The sequence below is a fragment of the Eucalyptus grandis genome, chromosome 9 (assembly GCF_016545825.1).
Source record: "Eucalyptus grandis isolate ANBG69807.140 chromosome 9, ASM1654582v1, whole genome shotgun sequence".
Taxonomy (NCBI): Eukaryota; Viridiplantae; Streptophyta; class Magnoliopsida; order Myrtales; family Myrtaceae; genus Eucalyptus; species Eucalyptus grandis.
The window spans coordinates 6,586,713-6,611,614 of record NC_052620.1 but is presented as its reverse complement, the minus strand read 5'-3'; the positions used below and the strand labels follow the sequence as shown (position 1 = coordinate 6,611,614).

Here is a 24,902-nt window from a genome sequence, read left to right as displayed (position 1 = left end):
TGGATATTTATGATTAAATTGATATCCACACAATAAGTTTATGATTGATTGGATAATTTCCCTAAAAAAGACAATAATCAGAGTTCAGTTCATCTATGCAATACAGTTCGGTTTATATATTGTTTATTTTTTGTCAAACTATATTGGTATGACTAGCTAGTAGATCACTTTTTTTTTTTGTCGACAAAAATTTGTATTCATGGCTCAAAAGGATACATAAGAAGTACATAGACTTTCATAGTAAAGTAAATTGAAGCAATGCACAAGCCAGAACACTACAAAATAAAGCCAAATCCTGAAAACAATGAGGATCAATAAAGCACCAGCAGATTAAGCACACACTCATTTCAAGAGAAAAAAATCTATCAAGCAAAATAATTGGCAACCAATCATAGGTTCTTGTATCATCATTAGTGATGAGCAAATGCCAAAAATTCATTCTCCAATAATTATAGCATTGCAATTTGTCGATACACGCCTAGGTTTAGCTTTCTCTACACCATCACCGTATAGAGACAATCAAAATAGGTTGAATAAACAAATATTTAACCTTTGAAAGAGCAAATCTTTATAGTTTAGCAAGACAAGTTTCTACGATCATCATTGAAATTGGAGGCAGAAAACCTATACGCATGCAAAGTATGACGGTATCGAATCCCCAAAAATATTATTAAACTTCTAGATCTAAATTAGGAGATAAGAACTCCTAGGTCTAGAACTAAATTTGGAGAGTTCAAACTCTCGATTTAGAACTAGATCAGCATAGCACAACTTCCTGATCTAGATCGAGAGAGAAAAAAGAGGAAAAGTATAGAAAGAAAGAAAAAAATTCAAAGAAAATCAAAACATATGGAGGGGAGGGTGAGACTAGCTCAAACCCTCCCATGGTTGAAGGTTGAAGAAGACAATGAAAAAAGGAGAGAGATGAAAAGAGGAGAGAGAGGAAAGGACTTTCAGCTTTTTGCTAGTGGATCAAGTTCAAATGCTAAACTTCTGCACGAATTTGAATGCCAACAATCTAAATTTACATGTGGGAATCACTCTTGAGCAGAAATATTTCATCCCTAGTTATAATGACAATTGAGAATCATTCTGCTAGCAATTTTAAATAAATTTAGAAGATTTACGAATACAATTGGAGCATTCATATTGTACCTGTAGTTGGACCCGATCCATTCAAATCATGGGTTCTGGTAACATTTTCAATAAATCACCTCTCGAATTTGAACTGGTATGCAAAATTCGATACGGACACTGAAATACGTGGGAATTCAGTTGGGTCTTGCGTGAAAAATTGAATGTGAAGTCCTAGTCCGTATTGGACTTGCTGGCTTAATCCGGTAGATGCAAAAAATTGGAAAGTTTGACTTGGAGTCAAAACACACATAAGGGTGTCATATGTGTTTTGAAGAGAAAATACTGAAATACGTGGGAATTCAGTTTTGGTTTTAGAGAAAATTCTAAATAAGGACCAGAAGTGTCTTTATTTTTTCAAATTTAAATGCCCTCACTTTCTTAGATAAGAGCTTGAAATGAATATTATTTCAAATAAAAATATAAAGTTGTCATATCATTCTTAAATAAGGCCTAACTCACCGGCTGATAAATGCATTTTAGTCTTTTACTTTTTTGAATTTTCTTCCTTCTTTTCCTTTTTTTTTTTTTTTTATATATTGGATGAAAAAAATAAATTTAAAAATAAAGGGGAAGGGGAAGGGAAGATGGCATGGGCTGCAGCCGTCGTCACCCCACCATCATCGAGAAAAGTGGGGGATGGCCGACCTCAGGCCCTCACCCAAATCAAGCGCGAGTCATTGGCCCTCCCCTAGATCTAGTCAAGGGCTGCCACTCGCCTTGCAGTTGACCCCCACTAGTGCGGCCCTTGACCAAATTTGGGCAAGGGCCAAGACCCAACTCTTGCCCAACCATCCCCCATCATTTCAAATGCTAGCATTTGGCCAATGAGGCCTCAAAAAGCTTAACCAAACACTTAATATTTTTCTCAAAGGACTTTGGAGGCTCAAAGTCTCTTGGGAATGCTAAACCAAATGAAGCCTTAATCTGTGCAGTCGGTTAGCTTTTGCCATTGCACGACATTTTGACCTCAGAATAATATGCTCAAGAGTAAAAAACATCATACAATTTGCCATGATACTGATCATTGAGTCATAGCAATTTAGCTGTGGCAGAAGACGCATCCAACCCACCTCCAACTATTGAATTATTTCTTACTTTTTTTTTTCCGTTTGGTAAGGCAGGATAGCTTATTGAATTTTCAGTTTGCGTCCAAATCTACAAAAAGTTTGGTTTGAACATGTTGTCTTGAATGCGGCACACATTTTTTATCTGAATGCCATCTATAATAGAATTATTTAAATCTGTAATAAAGTACTAATATGGCATGCATTTAATAGAAAGGGATGGAATATGGCTCAAACGGAATGTTTTGTTATAGGTGTGAAATTCATATAGTGATGTTTGGGAGATTCCATATCATTTATTTTCGCCTTTTTCTAGACTACAAATATTATTTCATAAAAAAACATTTCAAAGTTGGTGCATGCACAAGGGCAATGAAAGAGTCCCACGCACATCACACTATGAGTTCAACCTTACTTGATGCACGTGGATATGATGGTTTATGCATATTCATAAAGATTAATTGAGTCAAAAGCTGAATAAACATGCTAGAAAAAAAAAAGAGAGAGAGAGAGAGAGAAGAAAACACTTATTTAGTGCATTATCGTTGGGGAGAACATGAACAAAAATCTCAAACAAACGATACCTGAAAAAGCCAGCGGTGCTTGCTCATCATGTCTTAATAATGGCATATCATATCAAACAAAGACCCGGTACTGGTCATCCCTTGCCTCCAAAGTTTTCTGAGCTGTCGAACGTTATTTTAAGGTTGAAAAACTGGAGGAATGTCCTAATTTCTACCTCGGAAGAGGAGCGAGATGCATTAAAGAACATAGGGCTAAGTTCATAGACTGTTGAGCCAGCCATTTTGGGGGTGTGCTTTGGCTCCTTTTAGTTTTTATGGCGCCTAATTTGCTGTGTCGCTGGCTATGTTTTGTGATGCGGGTCATAATTAGATGGTATCTCGATCAAATTTTCACACATGTCAACCTCTCGATTTCGATCGAAAACCGAATGTCCATGTGGGCACTAGCGAAACAAAACCCGTATCTAGATCTTGGGAGTGTTGTTGGATAGAATCTTTCAGTATTCTTTTTAGCTATGATAAAAAGTGGTGTGGCTTCTATAAAATATTGGACAAACACTTTGCAACTGCATAAGTTTCAGGCAACTTTTGAGATTCTGTCTTGCCTCAACTTTTAGGACGTTGCAACTTAAAATCATGTGAGGAAAATTAGGGTACAAGTCATAAAAATTATTAATTTCGTGCATTTAAATTCTAAAATTGGACAACTTTATACACTCAAATCCTTCCATTATCTGTGGATAGAAAACACCAAGTGATTTTTTTTCTTCGCATTTTCCATCTTATGTTGCCATTAATGTGGTGAGGGAGTGCTTGCTACCAAAACATCTCTCTGGCACCATATTAAAATTATAAAGAAACACAATTAGGAAAAACTATTAAAAAAATAAAAAATAAAAATCCGAAAAATACAAAAAGAAAACTAAAAATAAAATAAGAAGACGGCAGCATGGGCGGCACCGCCGCTGCCCTCTGGACCGCCCACCCAATCCTTCATCTGCTATCTTTTTTTGTTTTTTTCTATAATTTTGAGATTATTTGTGGGTTTTAAAGATTTTGTTTGTTCTAGCTGTGTTGTAATTTTCTGATGTGTTAGGACAAAGGTGCACGAAGCTGCTGACGAGGAGAGCACACGTACTAAGACGGTGGTCTCAAGCACGTCCGTGACCAACCTGGAACAACATACTAGAGGTCTGAAGCATGTCCTGGGGACACAACGGCCAAAACAGTCGGGCTAAAATCATGGAAGAAGACAAAGATGGAGGAGAAAGAGGCAGTCACGACAGAAGAGCCAGGAGGAGGAGTCCACGAGAGGAACAGAGGAGAAGAAGAAGAGAAAAGGAGAAAGTTCTTAGCTTTGATTGGGTTTGATTTGACTTGATTCCGTCTTTTCTTAATGGGATAAAAGAGCTTCTTCGCTGGCAGGTGCCCATTTCTCGTTTCCTTAGTTGGCGAGCCTCACATGGCCCCTTGGTCCCCTTCACATCATTGATTTATCACACCGAACAAACCCACAAGTAAATTAATAATTCTAAGCTTGGCTCCACGGATCACAGCAAGCTCTGGAAGAAGGGGAAGGAAGAAGAATTGCCAGAAACGTTCCTGTGGAAAGTGGTCTCTGGAAGAGAGAGATCATTAGGTGTTTCATCTTTTGGAGCTCATACCCACGAGGAGAACAGGAAAGAGCAATTGGAAAATAGGCTTGTGCTGTGGGGAGTGTTGCAGTCACTTTCCTCTGCCTCTCTTGGCCTGCTTTGTGGAAGGGAGAATATACATACGTTAAAATCTGAGCTGGGTCTTCATGGATCCTTTGAGGAGAAGAACCTTGCTCAAGGTCATAGTTCTTGGTGACAGTGGGTACACTCTCTCTCTCTCTCTCTCTCTCTCTCTCTCTCTCTCTCTCTGGGTAGAATTTTTCACATGACATTTCTTTTGGATAAAGCTGATGATATTGAGAATGTGATGAAATTTCTAATATGGTTGAGTTTTTCCAGAGTGGGAAAGACCTCCTTGATGAACCAGTATCCTTCACAGCAATATCATGTTTTTATTTCACAACCATCACTCACGTGTCTGCAGCAGATAAGTAGTACACTCATCATCCATCAAACCAGATATGATTGAATTTACATTCTCTCTGTTGCATAAGTTGTTGCAAATGATTTAACTCCCGCAATTCAATGGGTTGCAGCTCTGGCGCCAAGGAGCAAGCCGATCACCATTTCAGCAAAGCAATTCTAGGTTGAGAGAATCTGTTCTCAAATAGATAATCTTAAAATATCAGTGTTCTTATTAGTGAAGTGTGGCATATCCGTCATATGAAACACTTTCTTATTTGTGTTACCCTATTTCTTTTAGACAATTACCCAGAAGGTAGTTTGTCTACACAATGCTTGCAACAATTACTACAGCGAGCGGAAAGCTTAGAAAAGATGTGTTTGTAATTGTACCATACCAAGTGATACTCACTTGAGCTTCTGCACACTGGTTTAATCTAAATACATACTTTGGATGCTTTTTGCTAGTAATCTGCTTGAACCCTTGACTGGTTATTTAGATACGTGTACAAAAAGTTCAGCCAACAATATAAGGCTACGATCGGAGCTGATTTTGTCACTAAGGAACTGCAGATTGATGACAAACTGGTCACCCTACAAGTGGGTGATTCAACTTTGTGTCTTCTTTGTCTTCTTAGATCCATTTCAATCTGCTTGTGAAAATATTCATAAATCACATGCGTTTGCTGTTTGGCAGGTCTGGGACACGGCAGGGCAGGAACGGTTTCACAGCCTCGGAGCCGCATTTTACAGAGGTGCAGATTGCTGTGTCCTTGTATACGATGTCAACGTCGGTAAAACCTTTGAATCACTTAGCAACTGGCGCGAGGAGTTCCTTAAACAGGTCAGCAGCTTATTAAGTTCATATGACATCTTCAATGATATTCGACTTGACGTTTGGAAAGTTCCTGCTGAGGTTAAACTTCAAGTTGGCAATGGCACGAATGCACCTCTGAATGATCATTTGAAAAGCACATGGGAGATGTATTGAATCTTCTTCAGTTATCTTAAATGCAATTTCTTAATTAATCAAGCATATTGTCTTACTCTGGCCAGGCAGATCCAGCAGATCCGGAGGCGTTTCCCTTCGTATTGCTCGGGAACAAAATAGATGTAGACGGCGGGCACAGTCGTGTGGTAATTAGCACACGCAAAATGCAAAACTTGGCTTTACAGAAATTTCTTTAATGAATCATAGTGCGAACGGTTATATCTCTTGCAGGTTTCTGAAAAAAGAGCAAAGGAGTGGTGTGCTTCCCGGGGAAACATTCCGTACTTCGAGACCTCAGCAAAAGAAGATTACAATGTGGATGAAGCGTTTTTCTGCGTTGCGCAAGCTGCGCTGGCGAGTGAACACCAACAAGACATGTAAGTTCCATCTAAAGAAGCACACTCAACCTATTATTCTATACCTTCTCTATATAAAGTGAATAGGAGCTATTTGCAGTGATTCTTTTGCAGAAACCGATTCTTTCAATTCAAGCTTCCATTAGGCTTGGATTTGACAGTGTTGTTTTTAACCCAGGATGATTATTGCATTACAGAAATGCACCTAAATGAGAAGCATCTTCCCACAACTTATAAGGGTATATGATCTTTAAGCAAAAACCACATGACTGGCCTTCATCATTTAGCTCAGATCTTGTGTGAAAAATACAATTACATGATCTGTGCAAGAGAAAGAAAACAGAAACCCCTTTAGTTCTTTACTTGGTTACAACCTACCAATCACATCGCCTATATTTATCCCCATTTTCCCTATAGATGCATGTACTATTTTACTTGATGAGAGGGTCACGGATAAGTTCTATGTGCAGTTACTTCCAGGGCATCTCAGAAACAGTTTCCGAAGTCGAGCCAAGAGGCGGCTGTGCTTGCTGAAGTTCGCTTTCTAAAGATTTGCACAGTCTTACTTTGATTCTTTCACAATGTTCTACGCAAATTATTATTATTGTTATTATTTTGACATGCCGAGTGTTGGAAAGAGGCAGGTGCCCCAACCACATCGAGTGGCTTGCACAAGCATTCGTTTTTGGGGAATAATGTAATTCAATTCTCAAAAGTAGTCTCAGACTGCTTCAACCATGAAATTCATTATTCTCAAGGAATAAAAGAAAGATACTGCATGTATGTCTGTGGGTCTGAGTCATATCACCTCCAAATTAAACATGCTTATTCTGTAGTTTGATCATATCTCCAAGCTAGTGCAAGGATCATATTCCTAGCATGCTGGACATCTCTCTTTGCAACTATATTGCATCTTCTTTGAATAGAAGTGAAGCTGTAACGATCTAACACTGCTTCACACTTTTGTCCAATTTGCAACTGTCGATGAAGATTTACGAGGCCTCCAATCACACTTTGAGCACTTAGAGACTATGTTTAAATGATTGCGTTGCCAGTTTTATGGAATTACACCACAAGACACTAGACAGCTTCCCTAATGGCCATGCATTTTTCTTTCACGGCTAATCTTCTAGTGAAATGCCAAAGCATTTCCATGAAGCAAGAAAAACACCAGCATCCCCAGTCTGAGATACCAAATATAATGTTTCCATAGCAATCAGTGATTTGGGGAGAAAGCTTCTTTTATGATGCATTAACGACTTATGCTAAAATAAATGGTCCTAAGGTTTCTACACTAATACTTACATTCACCAGATACATTCTTTATCGCTATCTTGTGTTTGAAAATGTTGCCTTCGCATCTATCAGCACTTTACAATCTCCTTCTATAATAGCTGGTACCAAGGCATATCATCCATCCCCTGGAAAGCCAGCAACAAAGCTTCAGTCTCTCAGGAGCTGCATCAAAACATCTACCCTTCATTTCTCCATACGCCTGCATCCACTTGCCTCATCATCTTTAGCTGAGAAAGCAAGAACATCTTACCATTCTTCCATGCATCACAGTTGAGCTTTACTATCCCAAGGAGGTTTGCCCCACTTTTCTGTCATAATTTTGTTTTTGGCTTCCTTCTGCCCTTGCAGCATTAAGAGATTCCTTCCACTCTGCATTGACTCACCTATGGACTTCCAACATGTCAGGTAGATGAATGAAACACAACAGTAATGTAAGGACTTATCCTACGGGATCGGTGAATGATTATGCCTAACTCAGTTCTAGAATCCTTTATCATCATCTTCTCTGCCATGTTACTCACTAATAGTTTACAAGGGCGGATGCCAAATCACTCTAAGGGATGTAGAATGATAAAAATATGGTAGAGGCAAAAATATTCTATAATCATCATTCATCACCACTTCCACTGTAGATAACTGGGAGGAGGAGCACTTTGAATACCAACTATGTCAATCCTGAAGATTTTATAATACATTTGAAGCAAGATTATGATAAATATATGAGCAGAAATATCACAAGGATTGAAATGAATGTATTAAGGATGTCAATGAAAGCAAGTAACAGATATCAATCTAAAGGACTCTCACTTTTGAAAGGAAAAGCTTAAGGAGGACCAAATCCTTTTCAATCCTTCTGATTGAGAATTTCCTGATGATATCAGAGATCCAATTTCCTTATCCCATTTTCAACAAGAAGTCACATAGTGATATGTTTGATGTATGATCAACTCTTGAATCTATCTTAGCCATCAATTTAAGTACAAAAGAAAGAGGAAATAGGTACCGTTGCAAAGAGAAGCTCCTCATGAGATTTTTCCAGAGGTACTAGTCTCTCAAAGGTTGAAGTTCATTTTCCAGTGTCGCCACTCCCATCGTCTAGTTTCACCATCAACAGTTGATAAGGTGGTCCTGTCACCTATGAAAGAAATTCATTCTCAAGACTCAAAGCTTCCATCTCCTTCAGATGCTCGATAAAAATTCTCAAAACCATGTAGATATCAACCTCTTGGATATGATTCCTATCCCCAGTTACAAATACATGATTTTTATTTTTTATTTCAATCCAGCTGCAACCAGGGACTCTCATCATCCCTTTCTCTCTCATGTCCTTTCTTAAAGTCGAGACACTCTGCCATCTACCAGCAACAGAATGGGCATTAGACATCATTACGTAGGATGATACATCTTTAGGATCTAAAGCCAGAATCCTTTGAGCTGCCAGTTCCCCCAATTCAAAATTAGAATGAATTTGGCAGCCTCCTAGCAATGCCTTCCAAAATCCAATTCCTGGATCAAAAGGCAAATCTTTAAGAAAATCTTCTGCTTCTTTGAAACGCCCGCAGCGAGAAAATAAATCAACCATACAGGCATAGTGCTCTGATTTTAGCATGGTGGGGTTCTCTAATCTTCCCTTATTGAAGTAGGAGTAGCCCTCATCGACAAGTCCTGCATGATTACAAGCCCACAACAAACCAAGATAGGAAACACCATTAGGCTCGAATCCCGTGGTCCGCATTGTCTCGAAGAAGTTAATAGCTTCCTTTGCCTCCCCATTCTGTGCAAAACCACATATCACAGCATTGCATGAAACACGATTTTTCCCCACTTGCTTATCGAAAACCAAAAGACTATCTTCCATGCTTCCACATTTGGCATAGAAACTAATTAATGAGTTGGCCACGAACACGCCAAACTTACCCAAGCACTTAATTGCAAAGCCATGGAAGCTTCTGCCTATCCCAAGAGCTGCAATATTGGCAGATGCCGTTAGCGCACATGGGAAAGTGGATTCATTGGGCATAAACCCTTCCCTCAGCATCCTGATGAATAGATTGACAGCCTCCTCGCTGTGACCAGCTTGGCTATGGCCACAAATCACCGCGTTCCAAGAGACCACATTTTTCTCCGGCATATTCTCGAAAAGAGCTAGAGCATCACCAAAGCTACCCTTCTTCAGGTACCCACTTATCAAAGTCGTGTAGGATACCACATTGGGCTCCCTGGTATCTTCGAAAGCCCTGCGAGCCTCATCGAGAGTGCTCAACTTGGCATACGCATCCAAGACCGCACTGCCCACGAACACGATCGAGTGGAGGCCCATCTTCATCGCGCAAGCGTGGAGCTGCTTCCCCACGCGAACGTCTCCGAGCACAACCGATGAGTGAACCGCGGTGCCGAACGTGAACTCATTGGGCCTGATACTCGAAGCGAGCACCCTGGAGAAGAGACGGATCACCTCGTCGTGGCGGTGGCCACGAGCGCAGCGTCCGAGCAGGGCCGAAGCCGAGACGACGTCCCAGTCGGACAATTCGTCGAACAGGTGGAGGGCACGCGACGGCGGGTCGATCCCGGGACCGGCTGGGGGAGTGGCATTTGTGGAGTAAGCTTCTGGCGGATCGATGAAACGCTTGCGAGGATTGGAGCGAAATGCGAGGTTGGATTGCTTGAATTTCGAAGGAGAGAGCAGCGCTAGCGCCAGTGTCGCTCGACCGATGATGGGTTTCATCAACTAATCTTCGTAGGTGTTTCGGACTTCCTAGTATTCCGACAAGTAGAAATCCGAGGTTTGAGATTTCATCAGATGAGAGAGATCATTCTCTAAGGATGCGTTTGCTAATATTTCCATTCCAAGAATAACTTATGTTCAAAAATAATTTTTTTGATTTTTGATTTTTCAAATTAGTTTTTGAGTAAAAAAAATGTTTGGTAATTATATAAAATTTCCATTCTTGAAATAGAAGACAAACAAAAATGCATTTAGTTCAACCCTAAAAATTTTATTCCCAATTTTTTTATTTAATTATAGAGAGACTTAACATTTTATGTTTCAATAAAACTAGAGTTTTGTAATGATTTAATTTATCAAGATATTCTAAAATGACCTAAGAAAATCCAACATAATAATTAGTCGAAGATGAATGGCTGGAAATGGTAATAAAAAGTCTCACTAGTTTATAACTCACAATATAAGAAAATTGATAGTAAATCTTCGGGTATTATAATAAACAGTTAAATATATTTTTGAGAAGAAGAGCAAACCTTACTTGGAGTCACTCATTAGTTTATAACTCACAATATAAGCTTTTGTGACCTAACATTTTATTTAAAAGAAAAAAATGGCATTTAAAAGTCAACATAGTAAATCCCTAAAAACTTATTCAATTTTGAATCTAATTATCATCAAAATATTCACATTTTTTATGCTAAACTAAGTCTAAACTAGAATTAAGATTAAAATCTAGTAAAACTATTCAAAGTCTAATTTGTAAACTTTTTCCTAAATCTTTGAATTATTTATTTATTAATAAATTTTTATTTTTTAATCCCAAAATGGGGATTTATATTGGATTAGGAGATTGGACCTTGTGTCAATTGTGTAAAGATAATCATTAAATTATGTTGAGCTGGCATTTATAAAATGATTTCTTTTTTCATTCTCCGCAACAAAGAAGTAAGTTTTTTCTACTTTTGTTTCTATTCTAAATATATTCTCTAACCAATGATTTGTTTCGGGAATAGAAAAATTAGTTGATGTTATTAAACGGATTTTTATTCTTTTTTTTTAATTCGATAGCAAAAAAAAAGAAAAATAGAGAAATAAAAACATTACTAAACAAGGCCTAATTAACCCTCAAATTTGGAGCATTTTCGCATACTACCCCATACTTGACTTGAATTACCTCTTACCTCTTAATGCATCTGTGTCAATATACCCCTTAATGGAACTCCGGTGAAAAAAAATCGCCATTTAATTAGGGGAAAAAACCCCCAAAATCCTAAACTTTCCTCTAAGGCACCATAAAATCTCAAATTCATATTTGTGTAATATATTTGCCCTCTCTCAAAATTTTATCAATGTTAAAAATTTGTTTATACGAATGCCAGAAAGAAAATTTTGGTAACAAGGCATCCACATAGTTTAAGTGAAGTAAAAACGATGTTATTTTGACTGAAAAATCATCTGATAGAAGATAAATGTGCCACATAAATATAAATTTTGGATTTTTTTATATCATGAGGAAAATTTTAGGTAAATGTGTCAAGATAATACTTTGAAATTTTTTATATCACAAAAAAATTAAAATAAAATTAAAAACAAATATGTCGCAACGGACATAGTTTGAGATTTGTAATAGCATTTTCTTAATTACACATGTGAGGCGCACGTGAGGCAGCCTCTTTGTCAACGACATTTGGCTTTTGGGCTTGATTTGCACAAACATGCCAAATGTAGGGGATCGTTTGAGACAAGATCAAGTGTGAGGGATATTTTGCATAAACTTTCTCGGTCCGGGGGCCTAATTGAAATTTTTCCGGGCAAAAATGCTATAGGTGTTAGATATAGAAGAGGAAAAGATGCTTTCTCTTTTGCCATTTAAAGAAAAGTAGAGTAGGGAAACAATTTTGTTCAATGAAAAAATAATTATTTACGATTAACAAAATTAGATGCTTCAATTTCAACAAAAATTAATGTGTCCTTTCAAACATTTGACTTTACTTTCGATATTCCCTTTGCTATATCTCTTCGCTAAATTGATAACACCTATTGTATTTTCATTCCACTGATAAAAATCTAGCCAATCATAAAAAAGAAAATCAATTTAATTTTGGGAAATAATTTGAGTATCAAGAGGATTGCGAAGACACAATGAAACAAAATTTAAATTTCCATCTTCATTTTACAAGTTTTCGTAAATTTAAGAAATTGAAAAGTTGGAAAATATTTTTCTAATTCCGAAGAGGGCATTATTATATATGTTTTCGTAAATTTAAGAAACTAAAAATCGAAAAATATTTTCCTAATTCCGAAGAGAGGGACATGAATAAAATTTTGGTGGCCTCAAAAAATGGAGGAATTCACAAAAATTTTCCCTCCAATACAAACGAAAAATATCATTTTCACCCAAAAAGAAAAAAGAAAAAAGAAAAAATATCAGACGGAAATAAATAAAAATGGGGAATAGAGTTCCGTTAGGTGACGAACTTCTCTCTCCTCCCTCTCTCTCTCTCTCTCTCTCTCTAGCTCTCGCTCGCTCGCTCGCCAATGGCGTTTTCCGCAGCAGCCATCAGCTGCCGCCCTCCTCTCCGCGCCGCGCCCGGTTGCTCGACGGCGGCGGCGGCGACGGCGACGGCGACGGCGGTGTCCTTCCCTGGCGGTCCGGTTTCCCTCCGATTGCGCAGCTCCGGCGCCGGCCGGAGGAGGAGCGCCCCGATTCGATCGGCTTCCGTTTCGGGTAACTACGATCTCCCCCGCTCGGTTCTTCCCGTTAGTTGCGGTGGCGCCGTCGCGAGATCGTCGCGCGCGTGCACGGCTGGCGATGGCGACGGCGGCGGCGATGGCGACGGCGCGCCGTGGCTTGTCGTTGTTGTTGTGGAAATGGCGGTTTGGTGAAGAGTGGTGATTATTTTGATGCGGAGGAATCGATCGTTTTAGAACGTGAAGAGGAAGGAGAGTCTTAGGACGGTCTTACCATCCTCTTCGTGAAGTGGTTGGGTCTTCAGTTTTCAGCTCGCAAATCGATGAGGCTAATTTTCAGTTATTCGTTACTGTATGGCACCTAGAGAAGCTGTCGATGATAGATGGTTGGCAATAGGAATTGCGCGAGTCAGGAAAGTCTGTATCTTTAAACTTGTTTCAAACAAATTTTGAAGATGTTTTGGTGACAGATTGGTTGCAAATGGTGTCGAAAACATGATTTGCTGGATCAAAGATACTACTTCTAGTCGAGCTTTTCAGTGATGTGGCAGGGATAGACACTGGGGTCTACCGCTTTTCGATGATTAGTGCAACGTTGAAGGGAAAGGGGGAGACGAGGAAAATCATTTTCTGGTTGTGTGAGCTCTGGTTGCCTTAAAGATTTGGTTGAATTATTGCAAATCCGATGTTTTCCATGATGCTGAAGTGTGCAAATTGCATTTTTGTCTTTTGGCTATTATGTTCTTGGTTCCTCTAGGATCATAATCCAATTTGCGCATTGTCCTTCTTGTTACAGCTGCGCCAGCTTCTGAACAGCTGAAGCCTGCCATCTCCCTCACAGACAATGCTCTGAAGCACTTGAACAGGATGAGATCTGAGCGCAGTGAAGATTTATGTCTCAGAATTGGTGTCAGACAAGGTGGATGCTCTGGCATGTCTTACACAATGGACTTTGAGAACAGGGAAAATGCAAGGCCTGATGACTCCATAATTGAATATAACGGTTTTGTTATAGGTAGAGCTCTGCACTTTTTATTGATTAGTTGTTTTCCTATTATCTCTTTAGTAAGAAAATAGCCATTGGTACTGCAACCTTGGTTTTATCACAAGTCCTGTGGATGCTATATTTTGTTATTCGTAGATGGTGCAGATGACAGATGTATTTTGCAAAAAAGTAGAAATCATAGAAGTTATAGAGGATCTTCAAATATTTGGGGGTTCCTAATTTTGACCCATTGAAGGTAACCATTATTTAAGGTTATAATGGAACCTGGTCTTTTGGAGTTATCCTTTTATTTTCTTGAATTGGGCATTACCATTTAGGTCTTCTTTCTTCTTTATCTATCTAATGTCATTATCACTGTACTTCTTGTTGTTATTGTCCATCATCATCATCTTTGACATTTACTTTAGATTTCAGATCTTTCCTTTTTTGGTTTTAGATTTTCGTAGGCAATAGGTTGCCTGTCATTTTCCAGCAAAACGTTGTAGATAGTTAAGAGTGCTATAGATGACAGACTTTAAGTACTTGACGCTGCCAGCTGAGGATTAGTTTTTTGCTGCTCAGCTAGCTATTTTGAGTGGTGATGTGCCTTAATGGCTTCTAATACAGATTTGTTGTCTATGGCTTCTGATAGAGTAGATTACTCAGAATATCTGCATTTTCTATCAACTAATTAAATTCATTTTAGTACAGCCTTGTATATTCTGGAAAATTTTTTTAGAAATTATATTAAACATGATTATTCTCATCAATCGGACTGAAAGTATCATGGATCAAGAGTTTGTGTTTGATGGAGCCTGTGATGAACCTTTTTAATTCCTTTATTCTGAAAGTATTCAAGTGGGAAGGAGAAAGAATGTACTTAATTGTCCTGCTAGTGAAAATTGAGCTGCAAGGATGTGTCTGTACTCTGTAGTGCTTTCAAGTTCTACCTTTGGGTCTGTGATGGATGGTTAGAAGACCCCACGCGTCATCCATTGTGCTGCAGCATGCCTTACAGTTGAATGGCACTTCAACATCTCATCTTTTCTATTCCAGTAAATTGCCTGAAAGGACTTCCTTTCACGTTAGAGCAGATCTTCCCTTAAGCCATATTTTTTGTTGAAGCTTTTCCCCAAAACAGACATTTTTTTTTTTTTTTTTTTTTTTGTTTCTTGAATTTGACATCATTGATGTCTTTCTTTTTAATGAACTACCCAACTCTTCTCTTTTTGGTGGAACAACCCACTCAAATTCTCCCTGCTGATTGATGACTTGCAAGAAAGATAAATCTATTGCCTCCCTGCTGTTTAGGTGACAATTATATGGTATCAGCAACTTGATTTGGCTATATCAGATTGTTGAGTGTATTGAGAGGATTAGCCCTAAACATCCAAAATTTTATTCTAGCAAAGACCAGATAGTACACAAATTAATTTTAAAACCCAAGACGATGAAGTATGCTGCCTGCTTAGTTTCTGCAGTCCAATGGGTAGTCATTGAATTTGAGTACGATTTCCTGCATATGTGATCTCTGGCTTACACATGGCAGAGAAAGTAGAAATCACTTTCAAATACATTGCTTTGATTTTACGAGAGTTATGATACTATCTATCTCCTAAAATCATCTGCTGGCCACTTATGATTCCCTGTTGCCTCTGCAGTTTGTGATCCAAAGAGCCTTCTCTTCTTGTATGGAATGCAGTTGGACTACAGCGACGCTCTGATTGGTGGAGGCTTTTCATTTACAAATCCAAATGCTACCCAAACATGCGGTTGCGGCAAATCCTTTGCTGCAGAGATGTAAGTTATGCAGAAAAAGCAAACTGAATTTTATGTTAAAATTAGCTCGCTAGTGAACATGCACCCTGTGGATGATTGAACTCAACCTCTTGGTTGAAGATAGTTGTTACAGCTCTAGTGTATCTAATGTTAAATAAATTATAAAGTCTTTATCCCCGTGACTCCTTGGAAAACTTTCCCATTTAGCTGCACGTATTGTCTCTGTAAGCTCACTAAAGCTGAACCAGTCAAAGGCAACTGGGAACTTGGATTGGTTGTGGTAAAGCAATGAACCCACATGAAACCAGTTCCAGATCCTGAAATATCATCTTCTGCCCTTGAAACAATGAGAACCTATGTAATGGAAATAATTGTTAGCTCGTCTTCGATCCCTTTTTCTTTTCCTTGTTGATAGTTGACACTGTTTAAAAATATCAGGAAATTTCTGCTGAACTGTTCTTCATCCTAGAGTGCAATATGTTAAGATTGTCGAAGAATGATGGATGATAGGGTAGTTCATGCATAGCTCCATCAAATGGTGTCAACAGCTAAAAAGGGGTGTGAAAGGGATTGGGGAATTGCAATAGGGTTGATAAACTGACACTCATCGACGCAATTTGATACTTTCCAACGGATATTCCACGACCTGAAATTGGCAGGAATCTGGGATTCCCTTTTCCGGCACATACGATAAAAAAAATTGGCTTTTGCAATGCCGTTTTACACGATTGATAAAGGTGAATTGCATAAATGGTCCGGCTGTGATGAACTTGATCCAACAAACGAATAAAGGCAAGGAAATTTGCCTTAGATCGCCGAATGGTACACTCATTTTAATTTTGCTCATGAAGAACATTACTAATTTAAGGGAATATCTATATAAAAAGATTAATTCAATAATAATACCGTACGGTAGAGCCAAGGTTGGACTTTATTTTATATTGAAAACCCTACAAGTGCCTGGAACGGTCTAGACATGTCTGAGATGACACCACCCATCTCAGCTTAAATTGATACATCGGATATAGTTGAGATTTTCATCGAAGTTTTTTTTTTTTTGAACAGTTTTTCATCGAAGTTAAGAGTACAAATGATATATTTATTTTTCCATCTTTCTCCTTTCTTATGGAAAAAAGAAAAAAAAGAAAAAAAGAAAAGAAAAATCTACTACATATGGTATCACCAGATCTACTCAAATGGGTGGGTCTCGATATCCCAGGTAGGCTTTTTAGTGAGACCTAACATTATCAATTGAGTGTTGTCTAATACTAAAGAAATTGTATATAGATTTTCAGATTTGAAAAGACCCTCAAATAAGCCAATGTGAAACAATCTTTGAAACCCACACCAGTAAGATGAAAAAAGAAATTAGGCAAAGATACTGTTAAAAACCCTGGATTATCGACTGTGATATCAATACTCCAAACATTTTTTCTCGCTCAAAATCCCAAAATTCCTACAATGTGACAAAAATATTTTCATCAACCGCTAGAAATCTTCAACTTCATCCACCCTAACACGTATGCCCAAACTTCTATTTTTAGTATCACGAATATCCAAAACTTGTAATAACGTGGCAAAAATATGGGTAATAGCTTCAGGGTGGGTCTAATTTAGACGTTTTGGTGACGGTTGACATAATTTAGTGTACTCGACGAAAAAAACACAAAACTTAAGGTATTGATGTCGCAATAGGAATTCATTTAGTTTTTTTTTTTTTTTTTTTTTTTTTTGCCAATATTAACCCAAAATTTAGTCACGACAAGGGATTTCGATACTCATTTTTTTTAAAAGTAAAATTATGATTTTATTAAAAATATATATATTCTTATCAAATAATTAATGAGGAAATATTTTACAACCATTAAATATCACCATTAAAAAAAGTAGTTCAAGCCGTTGGTTAGTATAATCGCGCCACGTTCTTTCGTTCTTCTCCGGACAACGCAAGATGTCTCTCGAAATTGCCAGCTTGAGAGCCGGTCTCCGCCGCCTCCCGGCCTGCCCCGCCGCCGCTCCGTCGCCGCCGCCGACGTTCCGCCGCCGTGGAGCTCCCAATTCCTGCAGCCCGAGCCTCCGTCGCGCCGGAGCTCCTTCCCCGGCGGCGCGAGCCGCGAGGGCGGTCGTGGAGACGAAAGAGCGCGCGGCGACGGAGGCCGCCCCTAGCCCGCCGCCGGTGAGGATCGTCGCCGTCGTCGGAGAAGGCGCGTCGAGCCCCCTCAAGGGCGCGACGTGGAGCGAGGTCATGCTGCACACTGTAAGTTATCGAGATGGGCCGTAGCCAAGTCTCTGCTTTCGTGATGGTTTTAGTGGAGAAAACGACTGTTTTAGTGATTCAGGCTATGGAGGAAACTCAATCTGAGAGATAAAGATGGTGACTTTGATTAGAATGAATGCTCAGAAAGTTGTTCTTACTATCATCGAAAGGATAATTAGAGTAAATTTTTTGGCCGATGCCGTGTAAGATTGTGGGTTGAGTTTAGTTGATGGAATTAATTAAAGGGCTTGATTGGCATTTGCTAAAGAGAAGAAAAATTTGAGTGCATAAAAGCATGTTTTAGGATTCAGATGCACTTCGGGCATAAGGTTTTTAGGCTTCTAATGCAATGATCACGTCATTTGAGTAAATTGATTTATAGATGGTTTCTGATGAGAAATTTTGTGTTTGCTTTTGCTGAATCTACTTTCATTATGATTATATTCCAAAGATTGAACAATCATGAGTCAATCAATCTTGGGTCCTTCCTCCGGATGGCATCAGGGTCCAAGCTAGTGAGGATACCAACTGCACTCATCTTGTAAAGAGATTCCCTTCATCCTGATTTGGCTAATAGTCCAACACATAGAAGCATATGAAGAGTTTTCTTTTCTTTCCTTTCCTTTTTTTTTGGTTGAGGACACCTTCCTTGAATTGTCAGTTCTTTGGTAAATCCTAGTTGAAAGCTGAGAAATCTACTCGACTCTTCTGAGCATCGCCCCGGATCCTCACATTTCTTAGCAATGTGTATATTTCACTATGTAGGTAATGCATTATCTGAATTCTTTGAAATATAATTTCATTTTCATTCTCTTTGTGACCAGGCAAAGAGACTGAAATGGGTTGATGATGGATTTGAAATGCATGTGTTTACAGATAATTTCTGCCAATTTAAGGATCAGGCATCTGCAAAACTTCAGGAGGAACTGAGACATGCGGACATTTTGGTTATCATTGCGGTAACAAGTCAGGAATCAGTCAAGTGGATTGAGAGAAACAGCAAAAATATCCAGAACATAATTAGCTTCGATTCATCCCCAGGTTTAAGTAACAAGCTAGGTGGATCAGTTGTTCAAACTGAAACAAAAGGGACCATTTTTGGGAAACTGGTGGGAACATTTGAATCAAAGCAAACCAAAGAGACCAGTGATGTGATTGAAACAATATCGGAGGCCTGGATGCGTCGCAATTCTGATGATATAAGGTTCTGTTTGTTGATTGTAATCAATGCTTACATAAGGCCAGTTCCAATTCTAAAAAACCTGAGGTCAAAGGGTTTTTCTACATTGAACTGCATGGTGAAGAACTGCGGGCCTCAGATATTGAACTGCCTCCTGGATCCCAATTGTAGAAAGGCTCTTCAGTGCTTGAACCAATGTAGTCCTGTGGATCAGGTTTGCAACTACAGATGTATTGCATCATATGAGAGCCCGAATTTGGAAGCATTTTCTTTGTGTGTTCTGCAGAAGAATAATTGTCTCGAGTTGGATGCTGCAATCCCTGAAAAACCATACATCCCTCCCATGGTTAAGTTTCGAGGCGAGAACATCTGCCACGAATCTGCAGAAGATCTCTTCGTGGGATGGTTAGGTAATCTTGATTGGAGTTGGCGTGTTGTAGCTGGTCAAAACCCAGCTTATGATCAATTCCCGTGCCAGTACCAGCTATTTTACAGAGGAAAAGCGAAGGGGTCCTTTTGGTATGAGCCAGTTTTTCAGGTGAGAACTCTGGAGGGAAAGATGGTTTGGAGGAGGCGCAGGTACCGGGTCAAGAGAGGCAAGATCCCAGGGACGTTTTACTTCAGTGTTTTGGACAATGGAGTGGTTTCGAACGAGTTCTGGACTATTGTCGATGTGTCTGATGATCTCAGCTGGGGTTTGTTTCACTACAGTGGTGCAGCACGAGTCGCAGGGCAGTCCTATACTGGTGCAGTGCTTGTGAGTCCAGATGGGCAGTATCCGAAGGAGACGGATGATGGTCGGCTAGCGTCGGCGCTCGAGAACTGTGGAATAAAAGATTGGGAGCTCTATGCCGTCGACAACTGCTCATGTCTTGATCCTCCGCTCGGGATACCGGAAGGTTCGAGCTTGCATTGTGTGATTCAAGTGGACAAGCCGAAGTTGTAGAAAGACAGCTGAAGCTGTATCAGAAAGCCTTCTACAACATTATCATATTGTTGAATAGAATTAATAGGTCTGTGGTAAGATATGTGGATTTGGATATATTAAATGCTTTGAGGTCATATAATACTGTAGAATCAATTTTTACAAATAAATCCTCATTGCCTTCCCGGGTCATACATATCAAGGTGGAGAAAAGAACCTTTTCTTTTTCAACGTACCAAAATTGAAATTCAATAGGACTTTGTTTAACAGACAATTCTGTATACTTATCTTAATTCCATATATATATATATGAAATGTAATTAATTCATTTTTTTGAAATTAGTATAGGAGTTAGTAAAAAAAAAAAAAAAAACAGATCCAAAAAAGCATGGACCCAAAGTGTGATTACTTTAAAGGCTTGTGCACGTGAGAGTCACGTGTCAATAGTCAGGTGCTGACTCAAAACTATTTAACAAGTGCTAACTCAATAATATTTAACAAATTTTGTGGGAACTTTATTAAAAGATATAAATTTTCATATAGAATGAGCCTCAGAATTGTAATTAGACAATGTATGAACGAAAAGTGAACTCCCTTAAATTACGTAGACCAAAGATGTAATTTCGCGTCAAAAAAATATTCAAGACTACAAGATTGAACAAATTCAAATCCAGGTGTTAATTGGATTTTAGAAAGCCATCATTCTATGAAATGAATATACTAAAGTTGTAATAAACTAATCTATGTTTTTACAGCCAGGTTGTTTGATAACGCTTCGGAAAACTTGTTCTTTTATTTTCTAGAACAAAAATAGAATAGAAACGCATTTGATAATTTTTTTTTATTTCAGGAAATAAATTTGAAACATAAACAAGAAAAAAAAACATAATTATTTAATTTTTTTGTTCACAAAAACAAATTTAGAATAGAAACAAGAAACAAAAATAAAATTATTTCTTATTCCCAAGAACAACTTACCAAGAACAACTTAAGAACAAAATTTTCTTTTCTCTTCCTTTGCTCCATTTCTTTTCTTTCTTTTTCTCTTCCTTTCTTCTTCCCCCAATCGGTTGCCGGCCTCGACGATGGCCGGCGACCGGCTAAACGAGGCTTGACAATCTCACCAGCGCCTCACTAGCCCCCAACAAAGCCCCCTTGAGCCTCGTCGTGGCAGGGCGAGGCTTGACCTAGCCTAGATTTGGCGAGGCCAAGCAACTGAGCGAGGCTGGGGCTTAGCGTTGCTGGCTTTGGGTGAGGTCGCCTTGCCTAGCCAAGGAGAAACTGAGCCTTAACATGCCAAGGTGAGGCTTGGTGGGACCTCGCTAGTGGCTAGCTAGGTTCCCCCAACCCTCATGTGGCTGCGTCGATCGGCCATGACCAACGCCAACGACCGGTTTAAGGAAGGAAAAGAAAAAGGAAAAATAAATATAAAATAAATTTATTAATAAATTAAAGAAATTCCAAGTCAAAAAAATATTTGTGGTCTTACCAAACGTATTTTCGTTCCAAAGACAAAAATTTTATATAATTATCAAATACTTTAAAATATTCAAAAACAGTTCCTCCGAACAAAAATAGAAAAAAAATGTTTCTAAAAAGAAACTATTACCGAGAACAAACGTTACTAAACATGCCTTAAAATACTAGTCTTTTTTATTTTACCCAAGATAAAAGAACATTTGTTGAACCTCCATCATGAAAATGTTAGGAATTACTATAAATCAACTATTAAATAGATTTTGTAGAAATCTCAATTCCATTGAAGATTGTAGAACAATATTTAATATTATTTTAATAATTATTTATTTATTTTTAAGTTTTTCATTTCATTTCTTTTTCCTATTTTTTTTCCTTCGTCTTCCTCCAGCCGGTCACCAAAACTTGGTGACTGGCCAAATGCGAGGGCCAAGTTGCTAAGTTCTAACGAGGCTTGAGCCCTCACCAAAGGTTGTAGGGATGGCCTCGCGGTCGCAAGGGCGAGCCTCGCCGGGGGCTAGGTGAGTCATGACCTTGCTCGTGGCCAATGAGGTCCCTCGCCCATTCTTACCTCTAGCTAGTTGCTGCTAGCGAGCGATTGGAGGAAGAGGAAGGAAAAATTAAATTCAAAATATTAAGATATAATTAAAAGTTGTCAATATTAATATCGGTCGTATCACGTAAGTTGACTGGCACCGTTGTTAGCAATATTCGGCCAAAATTAACCAAAATGACTAAATTTGCACTAAGTTAAAATGTTTAGAACTAAATTAGCATCATTAAAAGATTTAGAACTATATTAGCACCAAAGAAATAAGTTTAAAACTTTTTTTTCACTTCTCCATATTTAAGAGTATATGTTTACGTTAATGAACATAATAATAAATTTCTTAATAAATGGATGACAAGTCACTTGATCATGTAAGTTAATTAAATGAAAAAGGGTCATGAGATTTTGACCAATAATTTTTATCGAACTTCAATCGATTGATTTCTCCTTCTTGACTGTCTCAATTTCCTTAACTTTTCGAATGAGAATACTTCTACACTACTTTAGCTATACAAGTTACATTACCAAAAAGGGAGGGAGCATACCGGTTCCGATTCCTTATCGATCTTTGAAAAAACATACAAAAAAACCCTAGTGCTAAGACAATAGGAGCTTGTTGTAAAGGCTAAAAGACAAAAGAATTTAGTCAGGCTAATTTGTGTTTTTGGCCATATTAACAGGTCTGGCTTTCCTTAATTATTATTTCTTTTACCAAAAAAAAAATAATAATAATAAACAGGGCTGGCTAGAATTGGAATTTATCAAGGGAACCTTAATTTGGACAATAGGACTGTCCCGGATGAAACCATGTTGTTAAAAGGCAACAGTAATGAACAACAATCGCTTGTCTCCATGCCAACTAAATATAGTATGGAATCGACAATACCGACCAATGCTTCAGCCGCAAATGGGAGGCTGTCTTCACCCAAAGATGATGCATTAAAAAACTCCTAGCTCTCTTCCTCGCTCTATTCTTCCGTACAGCCATTCAAACTTTTCAGTTGTTATCAACCAATATACCTTGCAACTGTTTTTCTTCCATTTTTCACCCCTTAGGAAGGAAACCAAGCTGCTTCATATTGGGGCCTTTCTTCCGGTCATTTATCTCCCAGAGGCGAAACTGGCTCGACCGAGATGGCCCGCCAAACCGAGTTCCTGGTCGGGGCCTGCTGCGTGTTCGTCGCCCTGTCCAGCGTTGCCCATGGCATTGGCGTGAACTGGGGGGCGATGATGTCCCATCCTCTGTCGCCGAGCATCGTGGTCGGCATGCTCAAGGACAACCATATCAATAAGGTCAAGCTCTTCGACGCGGACTCGTGGACGGTCAGCGCATTGGCCGGGACGAACATGGAGGTCATCGTGGGCATTCCCAACGATCAGCTCAAGAAGCTGGCGGATAGTTACGATCATGCCAAAGATTGGGTGAAAGAGAATGTCACCAAGCATCTCTACGACGGCGGTGTTGACATAAGGTCATTGATCAAGAATCGAATTTAGCCTGCCTTCGTTTTTGGGAATTCTTGTATGATCTTGCTCGACAAAGTTTAATGCTGAATTGGTACTTGTATGTTATCATTTGAACAGATATGTGGCGGTTGGAAATGAACCATTCTTGAAGAGCTACAACGGCAGCAATACGAAGACGACACTCCCGGCGCTGGAGAACATCCAGAAGGCGCTCGACGCAGCCGGCCTTGGGGACAAGATCAAGGCGACGGTGCCGAACAATGCCGATGTCTATGAATCCCCTTCGAACAAGCCTTCCGATGCCGTTTTCCGTAAGGACATCAGAGGTATCATGATAGATATGGTCAAGTTCCTCCGCGACAACAAGGCCCCGTTCATGGTCAACATATATCCCTTCCTCAGTCTCTATTTGAACAGCGATTTCCCGTTCGATTTCGCCTTCTGCGATGGCAATGCGAAGTCGATACATGACAAGGGCACTGAGTACACGAACGTGTTCGACGCGAATTACGACACCCTCGTCTGGGCATTGAAGAAAGCCGGAGCCCCCGACTTGAAGATCATCGTCGGGGAAGTCGGGTGGCCCACGGACGGCGGCAAGAATGCCGACGCGAAATTGGCCCAGAGGTTCTACGACGGTTTCATGAAGAAGATGGCTGCGAACAAGGGAACCCCATTGAGGCCCGGGCATCTGGACGTGTACCTCTTCGGTCTCCTCGATGAGGACACGAAGAGCATCGAGCCCGGGATGTTCGAGAGGCACTGGGGCATCTTCCGGTATGATGGGCAGCCGAAGTTCCCCGTCGACTTCACCGGGAAAGGCAACGACAAGATGCCGGTCGCGGCCAAGGGGGTCCAATACTTGCCCTCGCAGTGGTGCGTGTTCAACGGGAACAACACTGACAAGGACGCGGTGGTGAATGAACTAAGCTACGCTTGTGCGAACGCTGACTGCTCGATCTTGGGTTACGGCGCCAGTTGCAACAACCTCGATGCCAACGGCAACGTCTCATACGCCTTCAACATGTACTTCCAGGTACGGGATCAAGACGTCGAGTCGTGCACCTTCAACGGCTTCGCCGAGATCGTGACCCGCAACTTCTCGAAAGGGAGCTGCCTGTTCCCGGTGCAGATCTTGAGCGCTGGAGACAGGCTGGGCTCGGCATTGGGCGCCAGCCTCCTCGCAGGATTGATTTCGCTCTTCTCGTTGCTGTAAAGGGCTTTTTGCCATAACACGACTTGGGCGCCAAGGAAAAACCCAAAAAGAGAGCTGAAAAAACACAATGTAAAAGCTCAGCATACGCCGATTCATGTTTCGGCTGACTGTTTCGATAAAAACATGTATTTTTTACCCTTTTTTTTCCCCAAACATCTAGATAGTAATTAATCAATAACAACTCGCATGTTATACATTTCTCAACTTCAGCTATATAATAATAAAA

At 39.5% G+C, this 24,902-nt stretch overlaps 5 protein-coding genes across 7 annotated transcripts; 4 read left to right on the top strand and 1 right to left on the bottom strand.

Annotated features, from left to right (window-relative positions):
- The first annotated feature begins 3,839 nt into the window (after positions 1–3,839).
- On the top strand, positions 3,840–6,912 carry LOC104418193 (ras-related protein Rab7). The gene is made up of 7 exons (XM_039302186.1): positions 3,840–4,582; positions 4,720–4,746; positions 5,283–5,382; positions 5,480–5,626; positions 5,839–5,919; positions 6,005–6,150; positions 6,600–6,912. Exons 1-7 carry the CDS (start codon positions 4,527–4,529, stop codon positions 6,661–6,663), a joined length of 621 nt encoding a protein of 206 aa, XP_039158120.1. The 5' UTR covers positions 3,840–4,526; the 3' UTR covers positions 6,664–6,912.
- Positions 6,913–7,314: 402 nt separating this feature from the next.
- On the bottom strand, positions 7,315–10,233 carry LOC104418192 (pentatricopeptide repeat-containing protein At5g42450, mitochondrial). Of its 3 annotated transcripts, XR_720609.3 has the most exons (4): positions 8,648–10,233; positions 8,429–8,560; positions 7,676–7,808; positions 7,315–7,587 (listed from the first exon to the last, which is right to left on the bottom strand). XR_720609.3 is itself a non-coding variant. In XM_010029458.3 (1 exon), the coding sequence occupies exon 1, from the start codon at positions 10,148–10,150 to the stop codon at positions 8,561–8,563; it is 1,590 nt and encodes a 529-aa protein (XP_010027760.2). In that variant the 5' UTR covers positions 10,151–10,233; the 3' UTR covers positions 8,432–8,560. The 3 variants fall into 3 exon arrangements, 1 of the variants encoding a protein (XP_010027760.2); XR_005546642.1 differs by having other exon boundaries at positions 7,315–7,808; XM_010029458.3 differs by lacking the exons at positions 7,315–7,587; positions 7,676–7,808 and having other exon boundaries at positions 8,432–10,233.
- A 2,392-nt stretch (positions 10,234–12,625) lies between these two features.
- On the top strand, positions 12,626–15,985 carry LOC104418191 (iron-sulfur assembly protein IscA, chloroplastic). Its single transcript, XM_010029456.3, has 3 exons — positions 12,626–12,878; positions 13,638–13,856; positions 15,488–15,985. Exons 1-3 carry the CDS (start codon positions 12,689–12,691, stop codon positions 15,628–15,630), a joined length of 552 nt encoding a protein of 183 aa, XP_010027758.1. The 5' UTR covers positions 12,626–12,688; the 3' UTR covers positions 15,631–15,985.
- A 1,515-nt stretch (positions 15,986–17,500) lies between these two features.
- LOC104418190 lies at positions 17,501–20,163 on the top strand. Its single transcript, XM_010029455.3, has 2 exons — positions 17,501–17,862; positions 18,687–20,163. The coding sequence occupies exons 1-2, from the start codon at positions 17,557–17,559 to the stop codon at positions 19,986–19,988; spliced, it is 1,608 nt and encodes a 535-aa protein (XP_010027757.2). The 5' UTR covers positions 17,501–17,556; the 3' UTR covers positions 19,989–20,163.
- Positions 20,164–22,792: 2,629 nt separating this feature from the next.
- LOC104418189 (glucan endo-1,3-beta-glucosidase 8) lies at positions 22,793–24,792 on the top strand. The gene is made up of 2 exons (XM_010029454.3): positions 22,793–23,465; positions 23,578–24,792. Exons 1-2 carry the CDS (start codon positions 23,128–23,130, stop codon positions 24,674–24,676), a joined length of 1,437 nt encoding a protein of 478 aa, XP_010027756.1. The 5' UTR covers positions 22,793–23,127; the 3' UTR covers positions 24,677–24,792.
- Positions 24,793–24,902: the final 110 nt, after the last annotated feature.